The sequence below is a fragment of the Sus scrofa genome, chromosome 6 (genome assembly GCF_000003025.6).
Source record: "Sus scrofa isolate TJ Tabasco breed Duroc chromosome 6, Sscrofa11.1, whole genome shotgun sequence".
NCBI classification, from domain to species: domain Eukaryota; kingdom Metazoa; phylum Chordata; class Mammalia; order Artiodactyla; family Suidae; genus Sus; species Sus scrofa.
In genome coordinates, this window is record NC_010448.4 from 58857625 (window position 1) to 58884519 (window position 26895).

A 26895-nucleotide genomic window follows, 5' to 3' on the forward strand; every position below is an offset into this window, starting at 1 on the left:
TTTTGTCTCTTTACTTTGCACATGGGAAGGGGGTGCAGGCTGGGGCGATGAGCCGGGTGTGTCACGTGGAGTTCTGGTCTCAGCCAGGTGGAGGGCAAAGGATTGGCCCGGTGTAGTGGAATGCGGCCCCTTTAAGAGAGCCGGGGGCGGAGTCCCGACCTGCGCCGGCTCCCACAGACTCGTTGGTTTCGGCAAAGCTGGCGGCGCAGCGCTGCCTGCCTGACCCAGTCCCCCGGCCTGGACTGACTCACTCCGCATCCCCAGTGGGCCCGCCCAGGCGGGCTGCCCTTTACCCTGGGAGCGGCCTACGGGAAAGTGGCCGGGAAGAGGCGTGGTCCCCGTAGAGAAGGGACGCCCCCAAGATGTAACAGCCCGAGGGCTAAGGCGGCGTCCCAAGTCCGGGTTACGAAGTTCAGTCTGAGCCTGCAGGCGTCCGGTTGTCCAGCGGAGGGCGCAGCCCAGCCAGGGTCCGGAGGGGCGTGGCGGTACTTGCAAATCATTAGGCGGGGGCGGAGCCAAGCTCGCCTGCGGCCCGGAGAGGGCGGGGCGGCACCTTGAAAGATTTTAACTAGAGGCGGTGCCGGGTTCTCTAAGGCGCTCGCGAAAGGCTCGCGAAAGGCCCAGAAGAGGCGGGGCCGCACGTGTACGGTGTTTCGGCTGGGGGAGGGGCCGTGCCGGTAAGTTGTTTGGGCTGGGGGCGGGGACACAGGTATAAGTCTCGGGCTGCGGGACCGCGTCGTGGAGGTTTTCCTACTCGCGGTGTGTTTTTCAGGTCCGGGCGTAGCCCGAGCTCGCCAGGGACGTCACAGCGGGGCCTGGTCTCTGTCCCTCCAGGGCTGACCCCGGTCGGAACGGCCTGAGCCGGGCGAGCGCGACAGCAGCACCCCACTCCCATGGCGGCGACCGGAGAGTCGGAGCTGCCAGCGGGGGCCGCAGTCGCGGAGCCCGCGCCGTCGCCGGCCTGCCGCTTTTTCTTGGAAGGTCGCTGCCGCTTCGGTGCCCGCTGCCGCCAGCCCCACCCCGGGGCGCCGGCGCCATCGCAGCCTAGAGGCGAGGCTGAAGCCGAGGGCAGGGCCAAGAAGCCGCCGCTGCGCACGGCTGCGGCCGTCATCCAGCGCATCCGCTGGGACCCGCGCCTCGACCCGGCCGACTTCTCCGTGGGCTACATCGACCGCTTCCTGGGTGTGCGCGAGGAGCCCTTCCTTTCCTTCTGCTGGGACGAACCTCTGGCGGCGCTCGGGCCAGGCGTCCTGGCGGTACCGCAGCACCGGGTGCGCTACTTCCGCTTCCGCGGCAGTCTGGTGTGGGACCGCGCCTCGCGTACCGACCTCGTCTTTGGCTCCGGCTTGGCGACGGGCCGCGGGCCCACCATCCTGGACGCGCTTGACGGCGGGGACGCGCACGAGACTGGGTGTGCGAACGGCGGCGAGAACGCTCACGAGGCCGGAGGCGAGAGCGACGGCGGGGGCGCGCACAGGACTGGGTGTGCGAACGGCGGCGAGGACGCGCACGGGGGCAGAGGTGAGAGCGACGGCGGGGGCGCGCACGACGACAGAGACTGGGCCGGGGACGCAAGTGACGGCAAGAATGCACATGGAATTTTAGACGCGCTCCGCGATAGGGACGTGGACCGGGAGGGAGATAAGCTGGACGGCGCTGCCGTGACTCATCTTGGCACTGTTACAGGAAAGCGCGTACAGTCAGTCTGCACGGGACTCCAGGACGGTGGAGGCCCTGAAGCTGGGCGCCTGGCGCTGGAGGGGGAATTAGCAGCGAGAGCCCAGGAGCAAGAGTTGAGTGAGGAGCTGCCCTTTGTGGCAGCCCCCGGAAAGCCTTCGGAGGAAGGCCTCGTTAAGACGCAGGTGGAGTGGGGTCTTGGGGTCTGGCCCGCGGACAGCGGATTGGCCAGGGCCCTGGGCCCTCGCCAGCCCCGCCCCACGCACTTTGTGGCCCTCATGGTGTCAGAGCCTGAGTTGCAGGCCGGGGTGGCCGAGGCCCAGGAGGAACTGGTACGAGCTGCACCGAATTGCGCGGCATTCGCAGTGCCTTCTCAGGCCCTGCACCTGACGCTGGCCCTCCTGAGGCTGGCGGGCCCCGGGGAGGAAGCGGCAGCCGTCCACACCCTCAGAAGCGCCCTCGCGGCCCCCGGGCTTCAGGTCCCTCCAACGTTGAGGTTTAGGCACCTGGTGCTCTTGGGCCCCCACGTGCTCTGTGCCCCCCCCACCCCCTCCTTGGATAGCATGGCCCAAGAGCTGAGCCAGAGGCTGGAGGACGAGGGGCTGAGGCTGGTGCAGCCCCTTGGGGGCCTACACCCGCACCTCACGCTGCTCAAGGTGCCCCAGGGTTCCCAGGTCTGCCTCCCCAAGCCCGGCTTCAGCCCAAGGCAGGAGCTGGGGAGCCAGCCCCTGAGGCACCTCTGCCTGTGCCGTGTGGGGAGGGCAGGGGCCGCCTACCAGACTGTGGCTGAGATCCCTCTGGGATCTCAACCCTGAAAGAAAAAGGGGCCAGGACCTGATCCGCCCAAGGAGATCTAGTGCAAGGGGCAAGAACCAAGCGTGCACGCCCGCACTCGCTCTCTCTCTTTAATTTTGGGTCTCAAGCTTCCAAATGGCGCTCAGTGCTCCAAGGAAAGAGTGAAGGAAGGAAAGGGGAGGGGAGAGGAGGGGAGGGGAGGCAGAGGAGGAACATCTGGAAAAAAAGCAGCCTGACAGTCCAGCTGTTCGCAAACTCATTGCACATCCTCCAGTTACATGGCAGAAGAGGGAGGGAGGACGGAAAAGAAAAGGGGAGGAAGAAAAAAAATAACTTAAATAAACACACACAAAAAGAAAAGAGGAGGAAACATGACGTGAGCTGGTGATCCATGAGGCAGGGCGGGAGGGTAACCGTTTTACCTGTGCTGAACCAAGGGAGGAGCAGGGGAGGAGGGGGAGGGAGGGAAAAAAAAACCAGAGAAACATTGGGGGTAGAGGGAGAAGGGGACACGGAGACAACTCAATACAACTGCAGACGAGGCGGCCCGGCCGTCAGGTCCCGCGATGGCCTCCGGAGTCCTCAGTGCAGCATGGTGGCGTGGATCTGGTGGTGGAGAGGTGTTGGCATTTCTGGGGTCGGGGGCCGAGGGCAGGGCACAGTCTCTACGCGGCTCCCCTCGCCCCAAACACTGAGGCCCCGGAGGGCTGGGCAACAAGAGTCTGTGGTGAGGCAGATGGGGCGGCGGGCGGCGGGCTGGTGTGCTGGTGCCCCCGCCGCAGGCGGGCACGGGCGGAGCGGCCTGTCCTCTTCCACTGGCCCCCCCGGCATGGGATGGGCCAGGGTGCCGGGTCGGTACCGGAGTACAAGCTCGAGAGAGAGAGAGAAAAAACACTGAGACAGCATTAGTGGAGGTGCAAGGCGGACACAGAGCAGCCCACAGACCCTGCCCCCAGCCCTCCGCTGCCCCCCCAAATCCCATCCCATCCCATCCCATCCCTCTGAGGCAAAAAATAAAAATGTAGAAAACATCTCTGTACAGACTCCCCGGTGGGAAAACGGGGGCAGGGGTGGTGGCTCGTCCTGGAGCCCAATCCCCACAAATTAATTTACAACCCAAGTCCATGGCTCAAAAACAAAATGTGCCAAGGCGGTGCTGGGGGGCTGCAGCCCTGCCCCCCGCCCCCGTCGGCGCTGGTGCTCAGAAGGCTGACAGCTGCGCCAGGCTGAGGCGGCAGTCGATGCTGGAGTTGTCCGGGCCCGTGTAGGCCAGGCCTAGGGGCTCTAGGAAGGCCCGGCAGGCGGCCTCGCCCTCGAAGGCCAGCTCGGCCTGCAGGTAGGAGACTGGCAGCGCAGGGCGGAAGCTACGGAGACAAGAGGAGAATGCGATGAGGCGGGCGGCGGACTGGGGAGCGCCCCACGAGCAGGGAGTGGGTGCCCCCCCATTCAGGTACCCAAAAGGTTTCCTCAGCACGTTACCTGCTGACCCCACCACCAGCCCACAGCCTCCCCACCTCGGGCTCGGGGGGGCCCGGGGTGGGGTTGGGAGCCCCAGCCCCGGCTGCGCCCCCCCTCGCCCTCACTTACCTGTGCAGGGGTGGGGGGACCGGGAGGAGGGACTAGGAGGGAAGGGCCCCGCCAGCTCTTCTGCTGGCTGGGGCCTGGGCAGACCCTCAGAAGAAGGCCCACTGTGACCGAGGGGCAGGGGACAGGCACGGGGCGGCAGGGCTGACGGCTACCCTGGGGGACCTGGCTGGTCGGAGGCCCAGCCGGCGCCGGGAATGAGCTCTTCCAGGTGCCGCAGCATGAACTCCCTCCCCACCTCCCTAAGCTGTGCGGTCCTACCTTTACAGACCCGAGAACAAAGCCACTTGGCCAGTGTCGCCTGGGCAGTAACTGGCAGAAAGTATTTGAACCAGTCTTGCCTCAAGCCTAAAAACACTGTTGCCACCCTGGATGTCCCTCCCGGGGGGGCATAGGAGAGGCTGCAGCCCACCCTGCACCCCCAACTCCGAAGCTGGCCCAGGCCCAACCGGCTCTGCCCAGGAGAAGTGGCACCACCTTCAGTGGCGGGAGGAAGAAGAACACAAGGCCAAGGGCGTGAAAAACAAGGAGAAATGGTAACCTGTCCGCTATGGCCCCGGGAGCAGCACTCGGGGCAGCCAGGGTCCCCTCCTGGGTCCTCGGCTGGAAAGCAGGTCCCATACACCCTACCCCCTGTTTGTGCCCCACTCCTTCCCCTCCACTGCCTGGGCCCCACTCTCCCTTCAACATTCAAGGCCCCTGGGGGAGGCCAGGCGCACCCGGGCTGTGACGCGGGACGCTGTGTGCTGCCATCACCTTACCCCGGGGCGCCTCCCTCCCACCATAACAGTGAGCCCACCCCTTGTGGTGAACGGAGGGCACCCTGCTGAGTGCTGTCCGGGCCTAGCTTGCCCCACGTCACGCCTGCTCTCGGAGGAGCTCAAGGGGACCGGGTCCTTGACCCTCTGACCACAGCTGCCGAGGGTAGGGCCAGCTCTGCTGGTTGTCCCCAGAGAGCAGGGCCCAGTGACCGGAGAGGAAAGCGGGAGGGGAGGCCGGAGCAAGGAGACAACTGGGGTCCAGGTGATGCGAGCAGGGGGACCCACGAGCCCTGAGCGAGAGAGTGACGGAGGGAGGGACACAGAGGAGGGCGGTGTGCAGAAGAGCAGGAGGCCTGGCGAGAACGGCAGAGTGTGGGAAGGTGACCCGGGGAGCGAGACCGGGGAGGGGAGCTGGAGGCCTGGTGACCCCTGAGGGCAGAGCAGGGGAGAGAGGGAGGGGGAACGAGGGCGGCGGCTGCCGCAGAGCAGAGGGACAGCAGGGAAGCTCGGCTTCACATACGTTTTGATCATAGCCTTGAGGGCAGCCTTGCGCTCCCGGTCTGCAAACTTGTCCACGAGGTAGCCAGACATACAGGGCGCGTGGGAGTAGAGCCGGAAGAAGCGGTGGTAGTTGCCCAGAGCCCAGGCGGCCCGGAGTGCCAAGGCGTGGGCCACACAAGGGTCCGCTTTCAGTTCCCGCGTCAGGTAGGCCAGCTCCGTGGTGATGTCTGCGGCCACAACAAGGCGGGGGTCAGCCGGGCCGGACTCGGGGGGCCTGTGGCCGCCTGACCTGCCGGACTGTGCCTCTCACCTCCTGAGTTCTTGGTGAAGATGTAGTAGAGGATGCGGTAGGCAGTGAACTCGCCCACGTTGCCCGGCAAGTTCTCGGCGTACAGGGACTTGAGCTGCGTCTGGCACTGGTTGAACTCTTCGTGGTCTCCCTGTGGGCGGGCGAGGGGGGGAGCAGTGGGGTGAGGGGGAACGGGGCGAGGGGGGAAGCAGCGTGGTGGTGGGGTGGGGGGCGAGGGGGGAGCAGAGCAGCACGAGGCCAGCAGGGCGGGGGAGCCGGGCCGCGCCAGCCCACTCACCTTCTCCAAGGCGATGCGGGCATGTGTCTCGTACACCTCCACCGTGAACTCAGTTCGCACACCTTGCACCTGAGGGCAGGCCAGCGGCCGTCACAACCGAGCGGGGGGCGGGGGGGGGACGGGGGGGAATCCACCGAGCGGCCTCCGGCCCCTCCCGGCACCCGCCTCACCGTCAGGTCCTGCCGGATGGACTTCATCTGCTCACAGGCAAAGGCGTAGTCCTGCTTCTCCTTCCAGTGGGACTTGACCATGCACAGCGACTTCTTCAAAACCTGGAAGCAGGTGAACACAGGCTCTGTGTGACTTTGCCACAAGGACAAGGACCTGCTCCAGTTCCTTCCATGCACTCGTTCTAAGAGGAGGGCTGCGACATCAAACCTGATGCTCACAAGAACCCAGAACAGACGCATCAACAGCCCCAGGCCTTGGTCTCCACGTCAACACGTGGCCGTGTGTGGGCCTGGGGACGCCGGGCGTGCATGTTCCAGGGTCTCACAGGCCCTGGCCTGGGAAAGTGACATCGCCCTCCCCACCTTGTTCGCAGGAGGAAGGCTCAGAGGCCAGCCAAGCCTCCCGAGAGGGCCACATGCCCTCGCCGTGGCTCCAAAGCCTGAGTCCTGGGGTCCAGTTCCCCTCGAGTCCCTGTCAGCCACAGCCCCCCACACCCCGCACAGAGCTTGGGGTCTCCCCCAGGCCGGCCTGCCTGCACCTCCTCCGCCTCTGCTGACCTCGCTGGGCCCCAGCCTGCCTGCCAGGGGGCACTTACGGACACGGGGCGCACAGTGGACGGGTCTGGGGCGCAGGTGAGACGCAGGTAGTGCTTGGTGATGTCAGGGCAGGTGCCCACGATCTGCAGCTCCTGCCAGTCGGGGTCGGCCCCGCTGTTCTCCAGGCTGCCCATCTGCAGCACCAGGGGCTCCAGGCGCAGGCGGCGGGAATGGCCGTGCTGGAAGCGCGCCGCCCGCTTCTGCTTCTTCAGCTCGCGCTCAGGGTCCTCGCACTCCAGGGCCGCCATCTTCTTGCGGCTGCGCTTGGTGGGCGCTAGATCATGCCTGGGGAGGGACGAGGGGTCCTGGGCTGGGGGAGGTGGCACAGCGCCCGCCAGCCTCAGCCCCCGGCCGCGCCAGTGCTCCCACGAGATGCAGCCTCCTCCCTGGTCCCCCAGGCTCACCTCTTCCCACGCTGCGCCCTGCCTCGGCCCCGGTCCATGTGGGCCCCCCGGCCTCCCCGGCCCTTAGGGGGAGGGTTTCTGCGCCCCACGGGGTGACACTCATTCCCTGAGTAGGAACTGTCGGAATCCGAGTGGGAGTCACTGCAGGGAGGAGCAAAAAGGTGAGGCCTGAACTGGCGCCCCTGATGCCCAGACCCCGCCCCCCCCAGCCCCGGGAGCCTTGGCACCTGCGGCGGAAGTGGCGGGTCGGGGACCGGGAGGAGGAGCGGGAACGCGAGTCCGTGCTGGAGGAGGAGCTGTGGTCCTTCATGAAGACATTGCGGTTGCCGAACTTGGCGAAGCTGCTGCCCCGGGCTCGGCCAGCACCCCCAGCCCCGGGCGTCCCTCGCTGGGACTGGGCACCCCCGCCCCTGGTTGCTGAGCCTGCCCCCCTCGGAGAGTGGAGGCTGCTAGGGGCCTCCCACCGCTTCTTCTTGGGGCTTTCAGCCACAGGCTCCCGAGTCAGCCTGAGGATATAGCAGGGCAGGACATCACCAACCCGGGGCCCTCAACGTCCCCAACACCTGCCCCTGCCCCTGCCCTGGGGACGCACGAGCTCAGAAAGGAGGCACTTACCCCGGCAACTCAGCTAATGTGATGACGAAATGGGAGGCAACCCAAGGTTTTCTGGGCCTAGAGCGCACTCTCAGCTGCGGCGTGACTTGCCTCCCAGCCTCCACAGCTCTCATCCCCCCCGGATCCCATCCCTGGGCAACCCTGGGGCCTCGGCTCCAGCCTCCCAGCCTCCAGCACCCAGGCCGGCTGCGGCCCCCGGCTCCCCGCACCTGCCTCTGGCCCCCGCCCTGACTCACCCTGGCAGGGGCTCCCGGCTCCAGTCGATGGTGTAGGCCGAGCCGTCCTGGAGCCGGGCCTGCAGCACCTCCTTGAGCAGCTTCTCGGTCCGGTCCTTATCCTCCTCCGACTCGCAGGCCGTGAAGCAGCGCTCCACATACTCCTTCATGTCCTGCGGCCAGTCGTCAGGCTTCCCAGACAGGTGCCCCCTGGGGGAGGCCGGGTGTGCATGTGGGTGGGGGAAGCACCCGACAGCGCTCGGAGCCGGCCCCCACCACCCCTCCTGTGCCCTCGGGATGAACGCCGAGCCGCAGCGTGGTCCCGTGGGAAGAACCACTGTCCCCTTCCCCAGGGGCTGGGGCGGGACAGGGGGTGGCCCTCACCTGTGGTTCTGGGCTTTCTCGGGGTTGGGCTGGGGGCCGAAGCCGCCGTGCTGGCCCTCCGCGGTGGAGCTGAAGGTTTGGCTTGTGACAGCAAAAGGCCGTTTCTGAATGTTGAACTTGAGACCACCGGTCCCAGGGGCTGCTGTGAGGGCAGCGACGGCTGGGGTTAGGCCCCTCGCCCGGAACAGGAGCATGAGCTCCAGAGAAGGGCTCTGGCCCCGGAACAGCCAACACGGCCGCGTGAGGTCCCAAGCCCCAGCGCCAGGCTGCCCACCTGCCGCCCGCGCTGCCCCAGGCCACTCACGTTTCATGCGGTTCCACAGCTGCTGGCCCTTCTTGGGCTTGGCGGGCTCCGTGTAGGTGTGCTGCCCATAGGCCTGGCCCGACGCGGGCCCTGCCTGGCTGTGCTGAGTGGCGGGGGCTGTGCCCGGCTGGGGCCCGCTGCTCAGAGGATGGGCCCCATGCGGCGGGTTTGAGGGCTGAGGGGGCTGGGCCGTCGGCAGCTGCTGGGGGGGGGCCTGGTAGGACAGGCCTTCATCCATGCCCGGGACCGGGGGCTGCGGGAGGAAGCGGGCGCTGAGGGCAGGAGCAGGGCGCAGCGCTCCAGCAGGCCCTCGGGGTTCTCCTGAGCAGGCCGCTCAGTGCCGAGACCTTCACATGTCTTAGCATCTCGAAGCTGGAGTGACCCAAGCTGTGGACGCACCCTAATCACAGCCCCCCTTTCACAGCGGAGGAGACACTGGGCTGCTTGGCCGTGGCTCCCCGCTGCTGAGCAGCAGCTGCCGGCCTTTAAACCGTCATGGACATTTGTCTCCAGTGAGAGCTGCCTGGGTAGCACAGTCACCCCAGCCTCCCCCTCGGGTCATGGTCTGAGCCCGTATCACATGCCTGTCAAGACAGGGGTGGCACGCACACTCCCGGAAGCCCTGTAATAAAGTGACAGCACCAGCTGACGTCCCGAAGAGCATATGACCTGTAATTTTGCCACCTCCTAAGGTGGCTGGGATTCAAACTGCACCTCCCTGGCTCTACCCCTCCTCCTCCAAGCTGCACATGAAACGCGAGCTGAGGCTGACTGTGTGTGCGCACGCGAGCACATACGCACACTGAGGGCAGACACCGAAAAGGCTGCCACACCACCAAGAGCTCCCACCATCACCCCCCTCAGACCCTGGCCTGCCCAAGCCCTAACCCTACCCTGTTTTCAAAGACCATGCTTGGCCCTCTCATTCCCAGACCAAGAAATGCTTGGCAGGAGCAGTTCAAACAGGGCAGGTGCCCCCACTGCCAGCCCACCAGAGCCCCTGCTTGGACACGACAGGGCGCTGCCTGGGGCATTACCTGGTTCAGGGTCCCTTGGTGCTGGGGTGCAGATGGCTGCTGGGGCGTGGCTGAGCCATAGGAGCCAGCCATCCCGTACTGGGAGGGGGAGCCATAGCTCTGGTACATGCTCTGCCGAGAACACGGGAGGAAACAGGTCAGCGGCAGGCCCAGACCCTCCGCTGCGATCTAGACGCATCCCTCTCCCAGCTTCCCATGCTCTGGGAGCCGCCTCTCATCTTTCGCCCCTCCTGCCACCACAGAACGCCCCCCATTCGCTTACACTAAAAACCACAGAACAAAACGAAAACTCCATCCTCCACACTCCAATCAACAGCTCTTCACTGACTGCCGCCCCGCCCCGTTCAACACTCAGCAACCAACGTGAAAACCCCACCCCCAACCGCTCAGGAACACGCGGCTGCAGACACGCGACACAGCCAGCAGAGGGCACAGGCGGCAGAGCGGGGAAGCTGGGGGTCAGGTGAGTGGTGGGGACGCCACCGCCACTTTAAAGAAAGCCTGTCGGCGGAGAGGGTTCCTGGGAGGTACCACTGGGGCGGGGAGGAGGCAGTGTGGGAGCTCAGGAAGGAGGGGCGCAGAGCAAGGCAGGAGGGGGCCAAGCGGGAGGCATCCCTGCAGTGTGGTCGGGGGAGGGTGGCCACACAGGGGCCTTGCGCGCGGGTCTCTCGGGGCTCTCAGCAGGGGTTGCCGCCCAGGCACTCACCATGGGATAGTAGTAGCTGTACGGGTAGGCATAGTTGTACTGCTGGTACCACTGGTAGTACTGCTGCTGCTGCAGAGCTGAGGCTTCTGCCTGGGACACGTACTGTGGAGACAGAGGACCACGTGCGTCACTGCTAGCAGCAGGAGCCCATGGGCTCAGGTCTCTCTAGCAAGCCACCACCTCTCCCTCCTCAGGCTGGACTGCCAAGTGCCCTAGACTCCTCCAGCCCCGGCCCTGAGTCTTCAGAGCGAGCACCCTGCCCAGGTGACCCCAGAGGACACCATGGGTGGGTATTCCCAACCACACTCAGGGTACCCAGGTCCCCTGTGGACTCTCACTTGTGCACTGGCCACAGGCCCGTTGCTGCTGGCCTTGGCGGAGCTGCCGGCGGCTCCCGCTTTGCTGATGCTGGCCAAGGCCTGGCGGGCCTTCTCCCACTCCGGGTTCTCGTGCATGGGGGTCTCCATGCCGTTCTCTCTGCCTGCCCCGGCCACCATGCTGTACTGAGAGGACCTGCAGAGAGGGGACAGACAGCACTGTCCAGTCTGTTCTCCCACCACACACGCAGGGTCAGCGGCAGGATGGACGCAGGCAAACACCAGGGCCCGACTCTCAGATCTCCCCCTCACTGCCTCTTGGAGCCTCAGTGTTCTCATCTGTGACCGGTGACACTTCTTAATGCTGACAGCCTGTTTCTGCTTCTTAGTTTTCTGGAAGCCATAAACGCGCTGACCTACCTAAACTACTTTTCCAGGTGCCTGGTACACACGGTTGTTAAAAATCCACAAAAATACCAGTGCCCACAAAACTTAATGTAGGATCTGGTGCCCAGTAGATCTAAATGTTTTATGAAGCTGCAAATTCTGCCTAGTATCAGAAAGTGATTCTCATGCTGTTTTGGGCAAAGCCATGAAACAACAAAAACCTCATGACTCAGGCGTAAGTACTGGAGACTGCCCCTTAATCACAGTTCACTTAATGAATCATCACAATTTCATAAAACGAGGACTGCACTGTGACAAACAAAAGCCCAGAAAAGTCCCCCCCCCACTCCTCCCCCATCCAGGACCCCCTGGGTCTTGCTCCCTCCTGCCCTCCCCTCCAGCCTGTCCCTTGAGCCCCACTAACCAATCTGTGCTACGCTGGTCACCCACGTTGGCCGCCATCTGGACCCTGGGGTGTAAGGGGTGGACTTCGGGAGCCAGACTGCTTTTTCACTGTCTGCAAGAAAGAGAATGAAAGACGACGACTCAAGAAAGAGCAAGAAACATGTCACCAAGTACGAAAGAGAAGGAGATGGGCTCACAAGAAGCCAGGGAAAAAAGGAGAGTCTGAGAAAGAAAGAGCTGCTGGAGTAAAACAATCTGGAAAGAATTCTGGGTGTGGAATAAAAGGTACAGCACCAGGGAAAACCCTGGACTCCCTGCAGTGCTCTGGGTGGAACACGAAGGATCTGAAAACAGGGAAGCCTAAAGGAATTTCCCAAAGAGAAAGAGAAGGATCTGAAGCCCAAATGAAAAGGGGAAAAGGTTCAAGGGAAATCCTGAGACGGTGTAGGGGGTGGGGGACCCTCAGTCAAGAAGACAGCTTCAGAGAAGAAGCACACTAATGAGCAAAATCTAAGTGAACCTGAAAGCTGGGAGCCTTGGAAAGACTTCTGAGAAGTCTGTAAGGTGGGAAGCATTTGAGGGAGCCTTGAGAGGAGAAAACACAGGAGAACAGAGAAAGAAACCTGGGTGGGAAGGGAGATTTCTGGAAATTATTCCTAGAAGCAGGGAGAAGTTGAGGGTGCCAGAGAGGAACCCTGGAAGCAACACAATTAAGTTCTTAGAACGCTCTTAAGAGACTAATTTCCGGAAGTTCCACTAAAGACAGACACCCACATGTGAGGTTCCTAGAAGCAGGGCTAGGCCTGGGAGAGACGAGGCAAGCCCCTCCATTGGAGGTCTGGGGAGATCCGAAAATCAAGAGTGAGGAACTCAAGAGTGAGGATGGTGAGGACCGCAGGAAAGTGAAGGCAAGTTTTGGGAGCAAGGAATGGGGGGAGCCTAGATTCGAGGGAGTAAGTGGGAAGTACGCAAGAGCTCAAAAGCGAGTCCTGCTGGACAACCCGAAAGCCCTACAAGAAGTGGGGGGATAGAAACAGGTGTCTGGAGCTGGCCAAAGACCTAAAAAGGAAAAGCCTTAAAGAAAAGACAGAAGAGAGTTCACCGGGGGTGGGGGTGGGGGGGTTCGGAGGGAGGTCACGAGTGGGGATAGTGGGGGGAGGGCCGAAAAAGGAAGGAGATTGAAGGTACGGTCTGGGGAAGCCTGGTGGGACGTTCCCGGGCGAGTCTGAAGGGCGAAGAATGGAACAAGTCGCGAGGGACACCTAGCCGTCCCCTAGACCCAGGGAAGGCACAGGAGGGCGCCGGGGGGAGGAAAAAGCCCGCCCGGACCCTCGCCGCCCGACCCGGAGCCACCGCCCCGGCCACGTCGCGCGTGCGCACCACGTCCCTGGGGGGTAGGAAGACGGCGCAAGGGCCGCCCATCACCCGGGGCAACGTCGACCTCCCAGTGGAACCTCCGAGTCAAAGACGGCTGAAGAGGGCCGCCGCAGCCCTGGAATTCCAAGGGGTGAGCGGAATCCGACGGCGCAGGCGCGAGAGTTCGAAGCCGCGCTCTTCACCCCTCGTGCGCAGGCGCAATGCCCCGTGCCCGGCCACACCCGGCCGTCGCTCGCGGTCGGCGTCCGTTGGTGCGACGGCCGCCAAGGCCTCGGGTCCGCGCGTACGGCCAAAAGGAAATGTCTCCACCCGCCCGCCCACCCCGCCGCCGCTCTCAACACCCACCTCGGCCGTACACCCCCGGGGCTCGCCAGCAGTGGCTCTAAACGACGGCAGCACGGCTGCGGACGACGGAACTTCTCGCGACCCGGCTGGCTCTTTTCTTCCTTGGGCTTTGACGTCCCGACGGCGGCGTCTTGACGTCACGCTGAGGCCTCGCCACGCCTCCCTCCGCCCCGGGCAGCCAATAGACGCCGCGAGCTTGACTTAGGCCTGCCCTCCCGCCCACGCAATGACGCAATGGACACTTTAACACAAGCCGGAACACTAGGTGGGGACGGTGGCCCCGAGGGGACACAGGCAGCAGAGCGCGCTTCCCCTGCGCAGGTGCGCGCAACCTTGTTTTGGTCCGGTTGGTGGCAGCCATTATTATTTATAGGCATAAATTAGCGTCCTGAGAATTCTAAGACTCCCCACCGTGCGGTGATGCGGAGGCCTAAGGATGGACTCGAGGAAGGGGTGAGAAAAGCGTGCAGCCGGAAAGGGGAGCTTCCGTAGTAAATAGACTGGAAGAGCGCACCTGGCAGAGGGAACAGCGTGCGCAGAGGCAGGAAACGAGATTGCGGGGTGCAGGTGGCTGTGGCAGAAGTGTGCAAGGTCCTAGGAAGAGATAGGTCTGTGGAGGTAATCAAGTAACCGATCCGGAAAGGCCATTGATGTCCGGCTGAGGAATTGGGATCATCTCTGTAAATAGGCTTTTCTTTCAATCCTTGCATGTAACCTGTTGAGTATGCCAGCTCTTTCCACGACTCTGATAAAATTATCCAGTCCAGTTCAGGGACCTGTCACTGTAAGTGATACTTGAGAAGTTGCAATTTCCTTCCCATAGTCTATTGTAAACTTTTCTGTTGATAACCCCACGTCATTCTGTTACTTTCAGCAGAGGTAATCTTTTTTTAATTAAACATTTTGTTTTAGAGTAATTTTAGGTTTACAGAAATATTGCAAAGATATTTCAGAGTCCTACCAATCCTGTACCAAAGCCCCTAACACCATCGCCTCACATTACTGTAGTGTGTTTCTTAAAACTGAGGCACCAAAATTGGCACATTACTATTAACTGCAGACTTTATTTGAATTTCACCGCGGTAAGGTCTCCTTTATGTGCCACAGTACAATTGCGGGTACCCCACTGTGTTGAGCATTCTTTACTTTCAAAGGGATGGGTTTCTTGCAGATAGCATATAGTTAGAGCTTTTCTTTTTACCCCAGCATACAATCTCTCTGCCTTTTAAAAGAGCTGTTTATAACTGTGTTAATACTAATGAGGTTATAATTTAAATCTATCGTCTTGCTATTTAGACTTTATTGTATAGAGCACTTGTTAGGAGGCCCTCTGCCTCAGTTCCCCTCCCCCACCCTGTGGTCTGAAACTCAAGACAATGGGCTGTAGGGATTTCAGGGTCACCTTGTAACCCAGCTAGTGCCCTCTGGGGCTCCTAGGCACTAAAAGACTTTCTCTGCCCTCCACTTCTTGTTATTAGGGGATAAGCTTCAGCCTCCATGGTGTTTGCTGAGTTCCAAAGGGCAGTAGCTAATCAGGGAAGGGAGGGGATGCAGAGACCAGGGAGGAGCCGACCAGAGACCCTAGTGCAGCCTTGGAGCAGAGTCCTGGTTCCTCCTCATGGGATACACATAACAATAGCTTAGAGCCTTTCTGCAGAACTAAAACCCCCTACAAATGGAAGAACTGTTGAAGCATTCTTCATTCCTGGAAGAAGGAGGACCACCAGAACCAGTCCTGGGTCCACTAAACACCAATTTCGAGAAACAATGCACGCTTGCCTCTCCTCTGATCCTTATCTGCGGCCCTATTTTCCACTCCCCAAACTAGAAAACCACCTCCTAATCTCTCCCAAGGTGGGGACAGTCTTTAACACATGAGCCTGCTGTGCCCCCCTTTGCGTGGCAAAACCATAAAGCTATCTTTTTCTCCTTCACCCCAAACTCCGTCTCTGTGTTCCTATTCCGCAGCGTCGGGCAGAGGCTGAGTTTCGGCAACAACCTCGATGTTTTCCATCTTAGGGATCACCCTTCCCCCTCCTTCCCTGCTGTCAAGCCTGGAGCACTATTTCACATATTTTGCCCGGCGTTTGGGTTGTTTCAGCAGGGCGAGCAAATCCCGTCCGTTACACCATCATGTTTCACAAGTGGAGGTCCTCGTATGCAGCATTTTAAAATAAAAGTACATTTCGTGAAGGTTAGGCAAAATGTTCATTCTTCTTGGTTAGGGTTTCCTGAGTGAAGATCACTCCCAGGCCCCTTGGCGGGAAATCAGGCGGCCTGAATTTCAGGCTGCTTTGTGAATTTCCCACACCTCCGGGAGCGCCAGTTTCTGGACTTGGACCCTAGAGGGCAGCATCGAGCCAGAGCGCTCACCACCAGAACTTAGGCAGTGCAGGTGGGCCCCGGTGCCCCTCACGGGAGACGGTGGTCCATTTCTTTTCCCCAGCTTCAGGCCCACCCACTGAAGGGCTCCTCGAACATTCCTTGCTGTGCACAAGATGGAAACGATTAGCAAGCATGGAGCAGATCCCCCGACGCAGGTCCTACATCCCACACCTGACATCTGGCCTCCTGGGCCAGCAAGCCCTGACCTGAAACCCTTGGGGCCATTTGTTGATGTGTTTTGGGATCCAGGATTTTTCCGACTTTCATGGTTTGGATTCCACAGAGGACACCGCGCCCTCAGTAACCTGTCCAGCACACGGTAACCCCATCGGTGTTTCTGCAGAGAAGCAGGTGGACTTTCAACGAGGCAGGGAAATTCTAAGTAACCTCATGCCAGGGCAGTGTGTTGGGGCAAGACTTTGAGGCTAACAGAACTTTCTGCATTTCGGACTCACAGAGGAGCGTCTGGGGAGCTGTACTTGACACCCAGATGATGGATGAGGCATCCAAGGTCCAGCAATTCCAGTAACTGCCCACATCCATGTGGTTGTCGGGAGCAGACCGGGGCTGAGCCCCGGCCTCGTCTGCCTGTGTCCACTCTGGTGCTTCTATCACACACACCTCAAATCTCTCCTCTCTCAGGCTTTCTCCTAAAGTTCCAAACCCAGCCAAGCACTGTGTCATCGTCTGGAGAGCCCTGCTATTAACTTACTTATTGAACTTGTCCTCTTTCTGTGGACTTTAGTTTCCAGAATTTAGCCAGTTGAAGTGCTGTTGCAGCAAACAGCCCCTGATATACATCCTTCGCGGCCCCTGCTTTATTGCCATAAATTGATGCCCCAAAGAAGGACTGTCAGATCAAAGGGTATGCCTTTGATTTTATCCCATGCGAGCAGATTCTTTTTTTCCACTGGATTGCAGCTCCTGCCTAAGGAGCAGTGCCTTAGAGGTTCCTCCACATCCTTTCCAGCCCAGAATATAAAGCACGCCTTTAATTTTTTTTTTTTTTTTTTTTTTTTTTTTTGCCTTTTCTAGGGCCACTCCCATGGCATATGGAGGTTCCCAGGCTAGGGGTCGAATAGGAGCTGTAGCTGCCGGCCTATGCCAGAGCCACAGCAAAGCGGGACCTGAGCCGTGTCCCTCGACCTACACCACAGCTCACGGCAACGCCGGATCCTTAACCCACGGAGCTAGGCCAGGGACCGAACCCACAACCTCATGGTTCCTAGTCGGATTCGTTAACCACTGCGCCACGATGGGAACTCCATGCACGCCTTTAAGTTAATGATACCCAGGAGGTGAAGAAAAATGTTTCTGGTTGTTTCAACATGGACTTCCTAATTATTAGGCTTTGCCTTTTGGTCTGTTGACTGGCATGGGGATTTTCACTCCATCGAATGTTCAAATGTTCACCTTAGTTGCTTAAGTTGGGTCGTCTTTTTCTTAGTTTGTGGAAGCTTTGTAGATTACACAAATGTATAATCTGGAGTTCCTGTTGTGGCTCAGCGGGTTAACAACCCAACATAGCATCTGTGAGGATGCAGGTTCAATTCATGGCCTCGCTCAGTGGGTTAAGGATCTGGCTTTGCTGCAAGCTTTGGTGTAGGTCAGAGATGCAGGCTCAGATCCAGTGTTGCAGGCAGCTGCAGCTCCAATGCAACCCCAGGCTTGGGAACTTCCATATGCCACAGGCACAGCTGAAAAAAAAAAAAAAATTACCTATTTCTCTGTAATATGTGTTTTCAAAAGGTTTTCCCCAGACTTTTTTTTTTTGTCTTTTTAGGGCTGTACCCATGGCATATGGAAGTTCCCAGGCTAGAGGTCAAATTGGAACTACAGCTGTCAGCCTATACCACAGCAAACAGTAACACCGGATCTGACCTTGGACCTCTGCCACAGCTCATGGCAACGCCGAGCCTTAACCCAATGAGTGAGGCCAGGGATTGAACCCGCTTCCTCGTGGATACTAGTCCGGTTTGTTACCGCTGAGCCATGACAGGAACTCCCTTTGCCAGACTCTCCATTTGCTTTTTTTGTGGTATTATTTTTTTTCATTCCACAATTTGTCAAAAGTTATCTTTTCCGGATACCGTGCTTAAATTCTCTGCCCCCAACCGAGATGACACTTCCTCTTGAAATACTTGTGTCCCTTTGTCTACGTGTAGGTTTTTTTCCCACCCATGTAGACTGCTTCTTCCAGATGGAGAGCGAGTCACATCAACCTTGCTTCGAAACCAGTCCTTTTCACCCCGACTTGAAATCTGCCTTGCGTCACATGTACACACACAGCGAGCTCTATTTCTAGGCTGTCTCTTCTGTGCCAGGGGTATCTGACTCTTCCTGCGTCAGGACATGTGTGCTGCTTTTAGAGCAGGCGGGGGAAGGGTTGTTTTTTTTTTTTTCTTTTTTAAAAGAACAGTCCCTTTGGAGCCACAGAGGAGCCTGGATGGGAGCAGAAACACCTGGCAGCCAGGAGGCTGGCGAGGAGGAGGGGAAGGGCTCTCTGTCCCCCAACCACGAGGCCAGATGGGGGGGTGGGAGGGTGGGGGGAATAAGGACCCCGCTGCTGGTAAAATAAAGTCTTCCCTTTTATTTCAAATCAACCCATTCCCAAGGTGGTGCAGTGAGCAGAGATCAGGGCCCTGCGCCCACTGGGGGCCACTCATGTCCCTGCGGGGATGGGCCCTGCGAAGGGGAGAGGGGTGCGGGGCTGGCTGGCTGCCCCCTCCCTCCCTGGCGACCCGGGCCCTGGCCTGCGGCCCCAGCTTCCTCCCTGGGCTAAGGACGCGGAGAGGGCAGGGCAGGGGGCCAGTGCTGTTGTTTAAGGTGTCCATGGCCAGGGCAGTGTTAGTGGGGGGGCCCAGCAGCTGGGTTAGCGGGGTCTTCTCTGGCAGCCAGGGAAGACACTGCGGAGAGAGGCAAAGGCAAGACCAGGGCTGGCGGAGGGTGGGGGCGGCCACAGAGCCCTCAGGGGGAGGAGGAGGAGGGGGAGGAGGAGGGGGGGAGGAGGGATGGCTTTGGGAGCTGGGGTGTCACTCTAGATGCTCACCGGAGATGGGGAACAGACGCCCGTCTGGCCTGGAGGAGGGGCTCAGATAGATGACTGCCACTGCACGAAGCGCTTGGATTCCTGCCAGGAGATAGGGGACGAGAGGAGGGTGTGACTAGGGAACCTAGCTTCGGAGTGTGGGCCCTCAGACCAGGAGTCCAGCGGCCAACCCCTCCTCCCTCGGACCCAGGGGTCCAGCCCCCCAGACCCTCCTGCTTGAGACCCAGGATCCAGCCCCCGGCCCCTCCTCCCTGAGACCCAGGAGCCTGGAATCCCAGCCCCTCCTCCCTGAGACCCAGGGGTCCAGCCCCCAGCCCCTCCTCCCTCAGACCCCAGAGTCCAGCCCCAGCCCCAGCCCCCTCAGACTCAGGGGTCCAGCTCCCACCCCAATCCCCTCAGATTCAGGGGTCCATCCCCCAGCCCCTCCTCCCTCAGGCCCCAGAGTCCAGCCCCCAGCCCCTTCTCCCTCAGACTCAAGGGTCCAGGCCCCTCCTCCCTCAGATTCAGGGGTCCAGACCCCCAGACCCTCCTGCTTCAGACCCAGGATCCAGCCCCCAGCCCCTCCTCCCCGATGACCCAGGGGTCCTGCCCCCAGCCCCTCCTCCCCGATGACCCAGGGGTCCTGCCCCCAGCCCCTCCTCCCTCAGACCCCAGAGTCCAGCCCCCAGCCCCTCCTCCCTCCGACCCGGGGGTACCTGAGGGCTGAAAGGGTCGTCATCATCTGTGTCGTCATAGTCATCACTGGGGTGCAGTGTGGGGAGTGGTAGAGAAGCAGGATGGAGGATCCGTCAGGAGGCTGCCCCCTAGCAGTGGCTCCAGGTACGCCCCCATCCCCTTCCCCAGGGCTCTGCCCCCTCTCCCCTCCTGACCTGGGTGGGAAGAGGGCCCAGGCACGGGGCAGGCTGCAGAGGGCAGTGGCCAGGGCCCCCGCAGACAGGAGAGAGAAGAGCAGCAGGAAGAGCAGCCCTTCCAGAGCATCTTCGCACAGGCCCCGCAGGGCTGTGCCATAGTCCTGGGGTGGGAGGGAGGGGTGGGCGTCAGTGTGTCATGCCCAGGGCTCGGACCATCCCGCCTGGCTGTGCGGTGCTGAACAAGTCACTCTGCCTCTCTGTGCTCAGCTTCCTCCCATCATACATTCAGCACCGGGCCTGACACACAGGAAGCGCTCAGCGCACAGGAGGTGCTATGGCTGCCGTCACTGTCACACCCACACGCCTAAACCCAAGTCCTGGCTTCTCTCCATCACCGAGAACCCTCTATCCCAGGCCTCCAGGCACCGCAGCAGCTTGACCTCGATCCAGTGCAGGGCTTCTCAACCTGGATGCTACTGACACTGGGGCTAGATCACTCTGCACATGTGAAGCGGGGGCAGCCCGTGCACCGTAGGACATGGAGTGGCACCCCTGGCCTCCACCTACTCGATGCCAGGAGTGCCCTCCCCCCAGCTGGGACACCCAAACACGTCTACATATTACCAAATGTCCTCTGGGGTAAAATCCCTAGCTCAGAACGGCACCGAGAAAGCGGCTTAGAAGCACCACAGGCTTCGAACTGCAACCTGCCCGTGAGGCAGACTCAGCGAACACTGGCTGACATCACGACATCCCTGGAAATCCGCAGACGCGCCGTTTCCTAGATGCCCAGCTCTAACTCATTCAACAGGGGTTGGCGGAGGGCCTGCTATGTGCCAGGCATTGCTCCAAGTACTGGGGAAACTTCAGTAACCCAGCCCCAGAAGGTCAATTCAGACCACAATGAGCTGATGAGAAAAGAGATCCAGAAAGCAGACCTGGGCCCCGATCGGCAGAGATGACACCAGCAGGAAGGCACCTGGCCAGTGGGAGGCTGGGGTACACCTTCTGAGAGAGGCCCCTGGGCTGCTGTGGCCAGGGGGTGCGGGAGGGTGTGCAAAGGCCTGAGGCTGGAAACCAGCCAGAGCCAACCACACGGGTCCCCAGGGGTCAGGCGAGAGGCCAGGACTTTAATCCCCAGGAGGGTTTTAAGCAGAGGAAGAAGTTGATCTGATTGTGTTTAAAAGGCTCACTGGGCTGCTGGCAGCTGGAAAGAGGACAGATGGCGGCAGGCAAGGAGCAGACAGGGAAAAGGCTCTGTGGCCACTGGACAGAGGGCAAGGGCCAGGGTGGCCGTGGTGACAGCGTGAGCTGTGCGCTTGGGGTCTAGATGGGCTTCAGAAGAAGGGCCAGCAGCACTCGCTGGTGGAATGGTTGTGGAGGGTAAAGGCGGGAAGCAAAAAGGATATCCCTAGGCTTCTGTAAAATACGCCAGAAGTCAGGTGCCGGCGAGGAATCATAAGGGGAAGTCTGTGCTTCTCTTTTCAACCCTCACAACCCTCCAGGGACGCAGGCAGCATCTTCCTGCTGGGCAGCGCCATGCAGACACTGCACGTGAACTCACCCTTGGAACCCTGGTTGTGCGAGTGAGGAGACTGAGGCACAGACAAGTCAGGGGACTTGCCTAAGCTAGGCCTGGAACCCAGGCGGCCTTGCTCCGGAATTCACTAAACTGCACAGCCTCTGGGACGGAAGGCGGAAGGAGGAGGGCGGGAGGAAAGGACAGATGATAGATGGGGAGCTAGGTAGAGAAGAGATGCTGAATGATGCAGGGGCGGTAGAGAGAGAGATTTCTCAGGGGCAAATGGAAAGACTGAGGGTCTGAGGAGAAGGTGAGGCAGAGGTTCCCTGGGGAGAGGAATTTAGGGAGGGGGACAGGGGTCACCTTGTGCAGGCCGCGACAGTGCAGGAGCGCCACCAACTGATGGAGGTTTCCTTCTGTCGTATTCAGCGTCTCCTCCAAGGACAGCAGAGGCTTCTGTGGGGGGTAGGGGGTCGTTATCCCACAAAGGCTTCAGGCCCCGCCCATTCTCCTCCGGGACATGCCCACATCCGCTGGCCCGCCCCCTTCCGCGGGCCACGCCCACACCCGCAGGCACTGCCCTTTCAGTGGGCCCCGCCCACTCCCAATGACCCGCCCCTTTCCCAGGCTCCGCCCAGAACCCACCCCGCTCTCCTTCCCATGGGAGCGCTCGGCCCACCCACCTGCGCAGACGGGAACTGGGGGACAGCTTCCCGCTCCAGGCCCTGCAGCTGGGAGTGGATGTTGGCCAGAGCTCGCTGGGACAGAGTCAGCCTCTGAGCGAAGAGAAGGAGGGACGAGGCCCCAGTGGTTGACGCTCTCAGCGCACTCTCCTCTCGGGGGTCACAGGACTGGGGCCCCCGGCGCCTTCATCCTCCCCCAGGACCCCTACGTCTAGGCCCCAGCCCAGCCCCCCACCCGGTTCCCTTGCCCGCAGCCCTAACCTGTTGAAAGGGGTTGGAGACCTCCTGGTTGCAGAGGAAATAATAGTTCAGGATGTCTGAAGCGGGAGGGGAAGAGGGGAAGAGGGGGAGGCTGTGAGCCCGAGCCCCCGGGGGCCTCCCTGGGGAAGGGTGGGAGGGGGCAAGGCCACACTTTCCACCCCTCCCAGCTCAGGACCCTCCAGCGGTCCCAGGGGCCTCGCATCCTGAGACGGGTCCCTAATCCCTTCTGCTCCAGCTTCACAGCCCAAAGCGGGCTCAACTACACTCTCCGGAGGAGCCCCTGCTTCTGCCTTCCTCCCCTTGACCAACTGCACGCCCGCATTTTCTCCAAGCAGCCAGATCCTCCCTCCCTTCAGGGACAGCTCACCCTTCTCCCTGACCCCACTCCAACATCTGCGTCCCTCTCTTCTCCAGCCCTCCCGGGGGTGGTGAAAGCTTCTGCAGAACTGGGCAGGGCCTGGCTTTGGGCCGGGCACCCCCGCCCCACCCTGGACAGGACTAAGCAGAGAGGCCTGAGGACCCAGGGAATGTGGCCCAAGATGGAGATGCAGTCACCTGAGCCAAGCCCCGTCTCCTCCTGGGTCAAGTTCAGGATATACATGTCGGGACTGGAGCAGAAGTCACTGAGGCCCTGAGAGGCACAGCAAGAAGGGGGCTTAGAATCTGCCCCAATTCCATACTCCTACAGAATTCAGTGCCCCCCCCCCAGCCCAACCCCCTCAGACCCAGGATCCAGCCCTCAGCCCCTCCTGCCTCAGACCCAGGATCCAGCCCCCAGCCCCTCCTGCCTCAGACCCAGGGGTCCAGGCCCCCAGCCCCTCCTCCCTCAGATCCAGGGGCCCAGGGCTCCATCTTCCAACCCTCAGGACCTAGGAAACCAGCTCCAAACTTCAGAACCTGTGCTCCTGGCCCCCAAGTCTTTGCTCTCAGTATTTAAGGCACTGGATGCCATCCTGGCCCAGGATCCAGGAGTTAGGGGCCTCAAGGGCCTGTCCCCGGCACTCACCACGGCTGTGGCTGCCTCCAGGCCCATGGAGCCCCAGCTCAGGACAAGAACCAGGAGACCCATCACTGTCATCCTACAGTGGGGGAGGAGGGACTAGACTCAGGGTTCTGGGGGTTCTTGATCTCGCCTCTTCCCTCCTCACCCAATCCCATGATAGCCCATCCCCCATCCCCACCAACCTCTGGAGCCAAAGAATGACAAGCAGGGGCAGAGGAGTTGCTGGAGGTGTGAATGGACCTGTGCTTGTTGACTTTGAAATGAACACCTGGCCCTGCTGGGTGCTGAGGGGTGGGGTGGGGGCCCATGCTGTGAAGGGGGATGGCGGACTAATGAGAGGGCTTGGGCTGGCTGGGTCTGGCCCAGGTATGCCCCCCTCTTACGGTGGGAGGGTAACTCTCCACCTCCGGGCCCCATTTCCCTGCTTTGGGTTCCACAGGAGGTTCCCCCATAGCTTGGTCAGCCTCCAGCCCAGCCCAGGCTCCTCCTCCCAGGAGCAAAGACAGCTCTGGGGCCCAAACTGCCTCCCAGTTTTTCTCTGGGGATGGGGGAGTCAGCACTGGAGGGCAGGCAGCCAGCAAGAAGGGTACCTGGGATGGGAGTGGGGCACATGGGAGGCCTGGCCTCAAGTCCCAGACCTGGCCTGCTGGCCATGCTTTACCGTCTCCAAGCTGCAGGGGGGCTGGATGGCAGGGCAGGACCTCTCACCTCCGGGGTAGTTTGCAGGTGCGGGTGGGCACCAGCATGCCTCCCCCTCCCCCCAGGGCCAGGGAGGATTCAAGGGGCTCTTCTAAGTGGGATCAGCCAGCCTGGCTGGAATCCCAGCTCTAGTGCTTCCTGGCTGTGCAGCCCTGGGCTAGTAGCCTAACCTCTCTGAGCACTAGTCTCCCTTTCTGTTAAATGGGGAGACCTCGTTGGATCGGTGTGAAGGTTCCAGGAGAGCACCGGGCATAAGAATGAGCCTTTATGAAGGAGCGTGGCCCTGGATTCCACCACAGAATAGCCATGGCCACGCAATGGCTAAGTGGCCTCCAACGTGTCACCTTCTGTCTCAGAGCCTTCCAAAGCTGCCAGTTAGGCCTCTGACAGGCACCTCCGGCACAGGGTTGTCATGGCAACTGAAGGGTTCAGCATCAGACCAGCCCCACCCTCAGTGAAAGCATCACTATTACTGCTTTTTCTTTTTCTTTTTCTTTTTTTTTTTTTTTTTTTTTGTCTTTTTAGGACCACACCCGTGGCATATGGAGGTTCCCAGGCTAGGGGTCCAATTGAAGCTGTAGCCGCCGGCCTATACCACAGCCATAGCAACGTCAGATCCGAGCCGCGTCTGCGACCTACACCACAGCTCCTGGCAACACCGGATCCTTAACCCACTGAGCGAGGCCAGGGATCGAACCGGCGTCCTTATGGATGCTAGTCAGATTCATTTCCACTGAGCCACGATAGGGACCCCACTCTTACTGCTTTTCTAGGAGTTGGGAGCACTTTCCGCTATGAAGACAGCCTGTTTCCTGCCCCTGCCACGAAGGCCACCCAGACTTACACAATCACCAGCCACTTGCTCTGCTTTGCCAGGCCCAGGAGGGTGAAGAGGCAGACCAGGAGCTCCAGGAGCAGCAGGAGAACATAGGCCAACCACCTGGGAGGAGGTGACAGGGGTGAGGCTCAAGCAGCAAATCCAGCCTTCGGGCACGGGGGCTCCCAGACCGGGACTCAGCAGAGGGTGACAGCACCTGCACGTTCAGCTGGCACTGCTTGGCCATGTGACCACCCTGATGCCCAGTCCTCAGGCTCATCTGTGAAATGGGTGCATTGGGAGGCGAGACCACCAGGGCCATTGAGAGAGAGCACAGGTCCTGGCATGCAGCACCTGGGACCATGCCTGTGACCGGACCGTGCATGAGCCCTGTGGCTGCGCCTCTCAGAGCCTCCTGGAGATGGAGGGATCCATTCCCAGGAGGGTGCCCAGGGTCACGGTGCACCACCTCAGGGCACAGTGTCTGGAGCCTACTGCCTGGGTCGCAATGCCAGCCCCTCCGCTTCCTGCCTGCTAGGCCATTGTCTCAGTAACCTTGCCTTCTGTGCCTCGGTTTCCCCACCAGTAACTCGGGAGAACAGCACTGCCTACTTCCTAAGGAGGCGAGAGAGTGAGGACCCAGAAAACACCTAGAAGAGTGCCGAGCACACAGACCCACGTGGATGTGAGTTTGAACACGACTCGGGGTCTGTACGTGTTATTTAAGAATTCAGTATTCGTGGAGTTCTCATCGTGGCTTAGCAGTAATGAACCTGATTAGTATTGACGAGGACACAGGTTCGATCCCTGGCCTCGCTCAGTGGGTTAAGGACCCCGCGTTGCTGTAAGCTGTGGTGTAGATTGCAGATGCGGGTTAGATCTGGTGTGGCTGTGACACAGGCCAGCAGCTATAGCTCTGATTCAAGCCCTAGCCTGGGAACCTCCATATGCCACAGGTGTGGCCCTAAAAAGATGAAAAAAAAAAAAGTTTTTGTTTTTTGTTTGTCTTTTTGTCTTTTTAGGGCCGCACCCACGGCATATGGAGGTTCCCAGGCTAGGGGTCTAATCGGAGCTGTAGCCTCCGGCCTATGCCAGAGCCACAGCAACAGCAGATCTGAGCCGCATCTGTGACCTATACCACAGCTCAGAGCAACGCCAGATCCTTAACCCACTGAGTGAGGCCAGGGATCGAACCCGCAACCTCATGGTTCCGAGTCAGATTCGTTAACCACTGAGCCACGACGGGAACTCTGAATTCAGTATTTGTTAATGATCGGTTCACTCTGATTGGAGAGGAGGAGACATGTAAGGCCAGGTCCTGGCATGTAGTAAACACACAAAAAACAGCATTGGTCTCAGTGGTCCCCGTGTCACCTGAGTGGCAAGGGAACTGCCACACCCCTTGGATCCTTGTGGGAACTGGTGGTGCCCTCATTTCCCGGTCTGTTGAGGGGCCAGGCTCTACCTAGGAAGGAGAAGCTGGGCTCAGTGGCTCCAGTTGACCTCTGGACCTCTGCTCCCCAAGTCCCCACGGCCACCTCACATGCCGCAGTTGCACCCCCTTGCATCAGGAGCCAGTGGCACTTCTTCCTGAGGCTCCATGATCTCCTCCCAGCAGAGCTGTCTCCCTGGGAGGTCCCCTGATTTCCTTCCACGAAACTGGCCACCTGCCTTAAAGGACTCCCAAGAGCCAGGCACTCTTGCACTAGTGCATCCAGAAGAGCTTTCCTGTTGATGGCAGGTCTCCCTCCCCCAGCTGCAGTCTTCCCGGGTAGGGAGTTGAGGCCTTGAACTTGGCCACAACCCCCAGAACCTGGACTGAGACCTAGGCTGGCCTGATACCCTGCAGGGGCGCCCTCATTGCCCTGGTCTGCCTCCTCCTGGGAGCACAGAATCCAGAGCCAAGGCTTCCCTGTCCCTGCCCTCGTGCCTGGTGGGGGCCCTCAGGTGTCAGACCAGCAAAAGAAATACTTTTGGATTTTTGTCCAAAAAAGCAATGAGGACTCCTACATGTGGGCTGCTGGCCCGGCTGGCTGTCCCAGGTGTTCAAATAACTTGTTCCTTCCCTTACTTCAGATGTCACTTCCTCAGTGTGGCCTTCCTGGATTATGCCCCCCCCCACACACCCATGCCCCAAACTGCCAGCCTCTGTCCCCAGCCCATACCCTCCCCGTTCCCCTCTCCTGCCTCATTGTCTCCGGAGCTCTTACGACCACTCACCACCTTACAGACAACACTTTACTCATGCATTTCTTTCCTTTTTTTCTGTTTAGGGCCATTTCTGCAGCACATGGAAGTTCCCAGGCTCGGGGTGGGGGTGGGGTGGGGGGAATCAGAGCTGCAACTGCTGGCCTACACCACAGCCACAGCATCGTGGGAACCAAGCCAGGTCTGTGACCTACACCGCAGCTCATGGCATTGCCGGATCCTTAACCCACTGAGCGGGGCCAGGGATCG

General features: G+C 60.4%; 3 protein-coding genes across 11 annotated transcripts in view; 1 reads left to right on the forward strand and 2 right to left on the reverse strand.

Moving 5' to 3' along the window:
- On the forward strand, window positions 1-2847 carry LENG9 (leukocyte receptor cluster member 9). Of its 2 annotated transcripts, none has more exons than XM_013998767.2 (2): window positions 1-677; window positions 773-2847. In XM_013998767.2, the coding sequence occupies exon 2, from the start codon at window positions 894-896 to the stop codon at window positions 2490-2492; it is 1599 nt and encodes a 532-aa protein (XP_013854221.2). In that variant the 5' UTR covers window positions 1-677; window positions 773-893; the 3' UTR covers window positions 2493-2847. The 2 variants fall into 2 exon arrangements, with proteins under 2 accessions (XP_013854221.2, XP_003127477.2); XM_003127429.5 differs by having other exon boundaries at window positions 835-2847.
- LENG8 (leukocyte receptor cluster member 8) lies at window positions 2569-13514 on the reverse strand. 5 transcript variants are annotated; one of them, XM_021094969.1, is made up of 16 exons: window positions 13169-13514; window positions 11466-11558; window positions 10676-10850; window positions 10338-10439; window positions 9632-9742; window positions 8595-8847; window positions 8291-8429; window positions 7928-8116; window positions 7304-7582; window positions 7077-7217; window positions 6672-6957; window positions 6076-6177; window positions 5906-5974; window positions 5629-5758; window positions 5338-5545; window positions 2569-3836 (listed from the first exon to the last, which is right to left on the reverse strand). In XM_021094969.1, the coding sequence occupies exons 2-16, from the start codon at window positions 11501-11503 to the stop codon at window positions 3674-3676; spliced, it is 2385 nt and encodes a 794-aa protein (XP_020950628.1). In that variant the 5' UTR covers window positions 11504-11558; window positions 13169-13514; the 3' UTR covers window positions 2569-3673. The 5 variants fall into 5 exon arrangements, with proteins under 5 accessions (XP_020950628.1, XP_020950627.1, XP_020950626.1 ...); XM_021094968.1 differs by having other exon boundaries at window positions 8291-8432; XM_021094967.1 differs by having other exon boundaries at window positions 2569-5545.
- The window catches only part of TTYH1 (tweety family member 1), a 20809-nt gene continuing 7081 nt past the window's right edge, over window positions 13168-26895 (reverse strand). Inside the window, exons 5-14 of one of the 4 annotated variants that reach the window (XM_005664828.3) lie at window positions 24466-24561; window positions 22926-22998; window positions 22475-22550; window positions 21920-21975; window positions 21659-21751; window positions 21339-21431; window positions 19472-19614; window positions 19298-19343; window positions 18603-18683; window positions 13168-15655 (exon numbers count right to left, since the gene is read on the reverse strand). In XM_005664828.3, the coding sequence (XP_005664885.1) occupies window positions 18645-18683; window positions 19298-19343; window positions 19472-19614; window positions 21339-21431; window positions 21659-21751; window positions 21920-21975; window positions 22475-22550; window positions 22926-22998; window positions 24466-24561 (715 nt within the window). In that variant the 3' untranslated portion in view covers window positions 13168-15655; window positions 18603-18644. Of the gene's footprint in view, window positions 15656-18120; window positions 18460-18602; window positions 18684-19297; window positions 19615-21338; window positions 21432-21658; window positions 21752-21919; window positions 21976-22474; window positions 22551-22925; window positions 22999-24465; window positions 24562-26895 lie in introns of those variants that run through there. The other 3 variants (XM_005664827.3, XM_021094971.1, XM_013998769.2) reach the window with 3 other exon arrangements.

Bases quoted from the DNA above. Each gene is read 5' to 3' on its own strand.
- LENG9 (XM_013998767.2), top strand. From the start codon at position 894: ATGGCGGCGACCGGAGAGTCGGAGCTGCCAGCGGGGGCCGCAGTCGCG.
- LENG8 (XM_021094965.1), bottom strand. From the start codon at position 11,503: ATGGCGGCCAACGTGGGTGACCAGCGTAGCACAGATTG. The intron at 10,440-10,675 runs GTGAGAGTCCAC...CTGTCTCCACAG, and splicing joins GGCCTGTGGCCAGTGCACAA to TACGTGTCCCAGGCAGAAGC. The intron at 7,583-7,927 runs GTGAGTCAGGGC...CTATATCCTCAG, and splicing joins AGCCGGGAGCCCCTGCCAGG to GCTGACTCGGGAGCCTGTGG.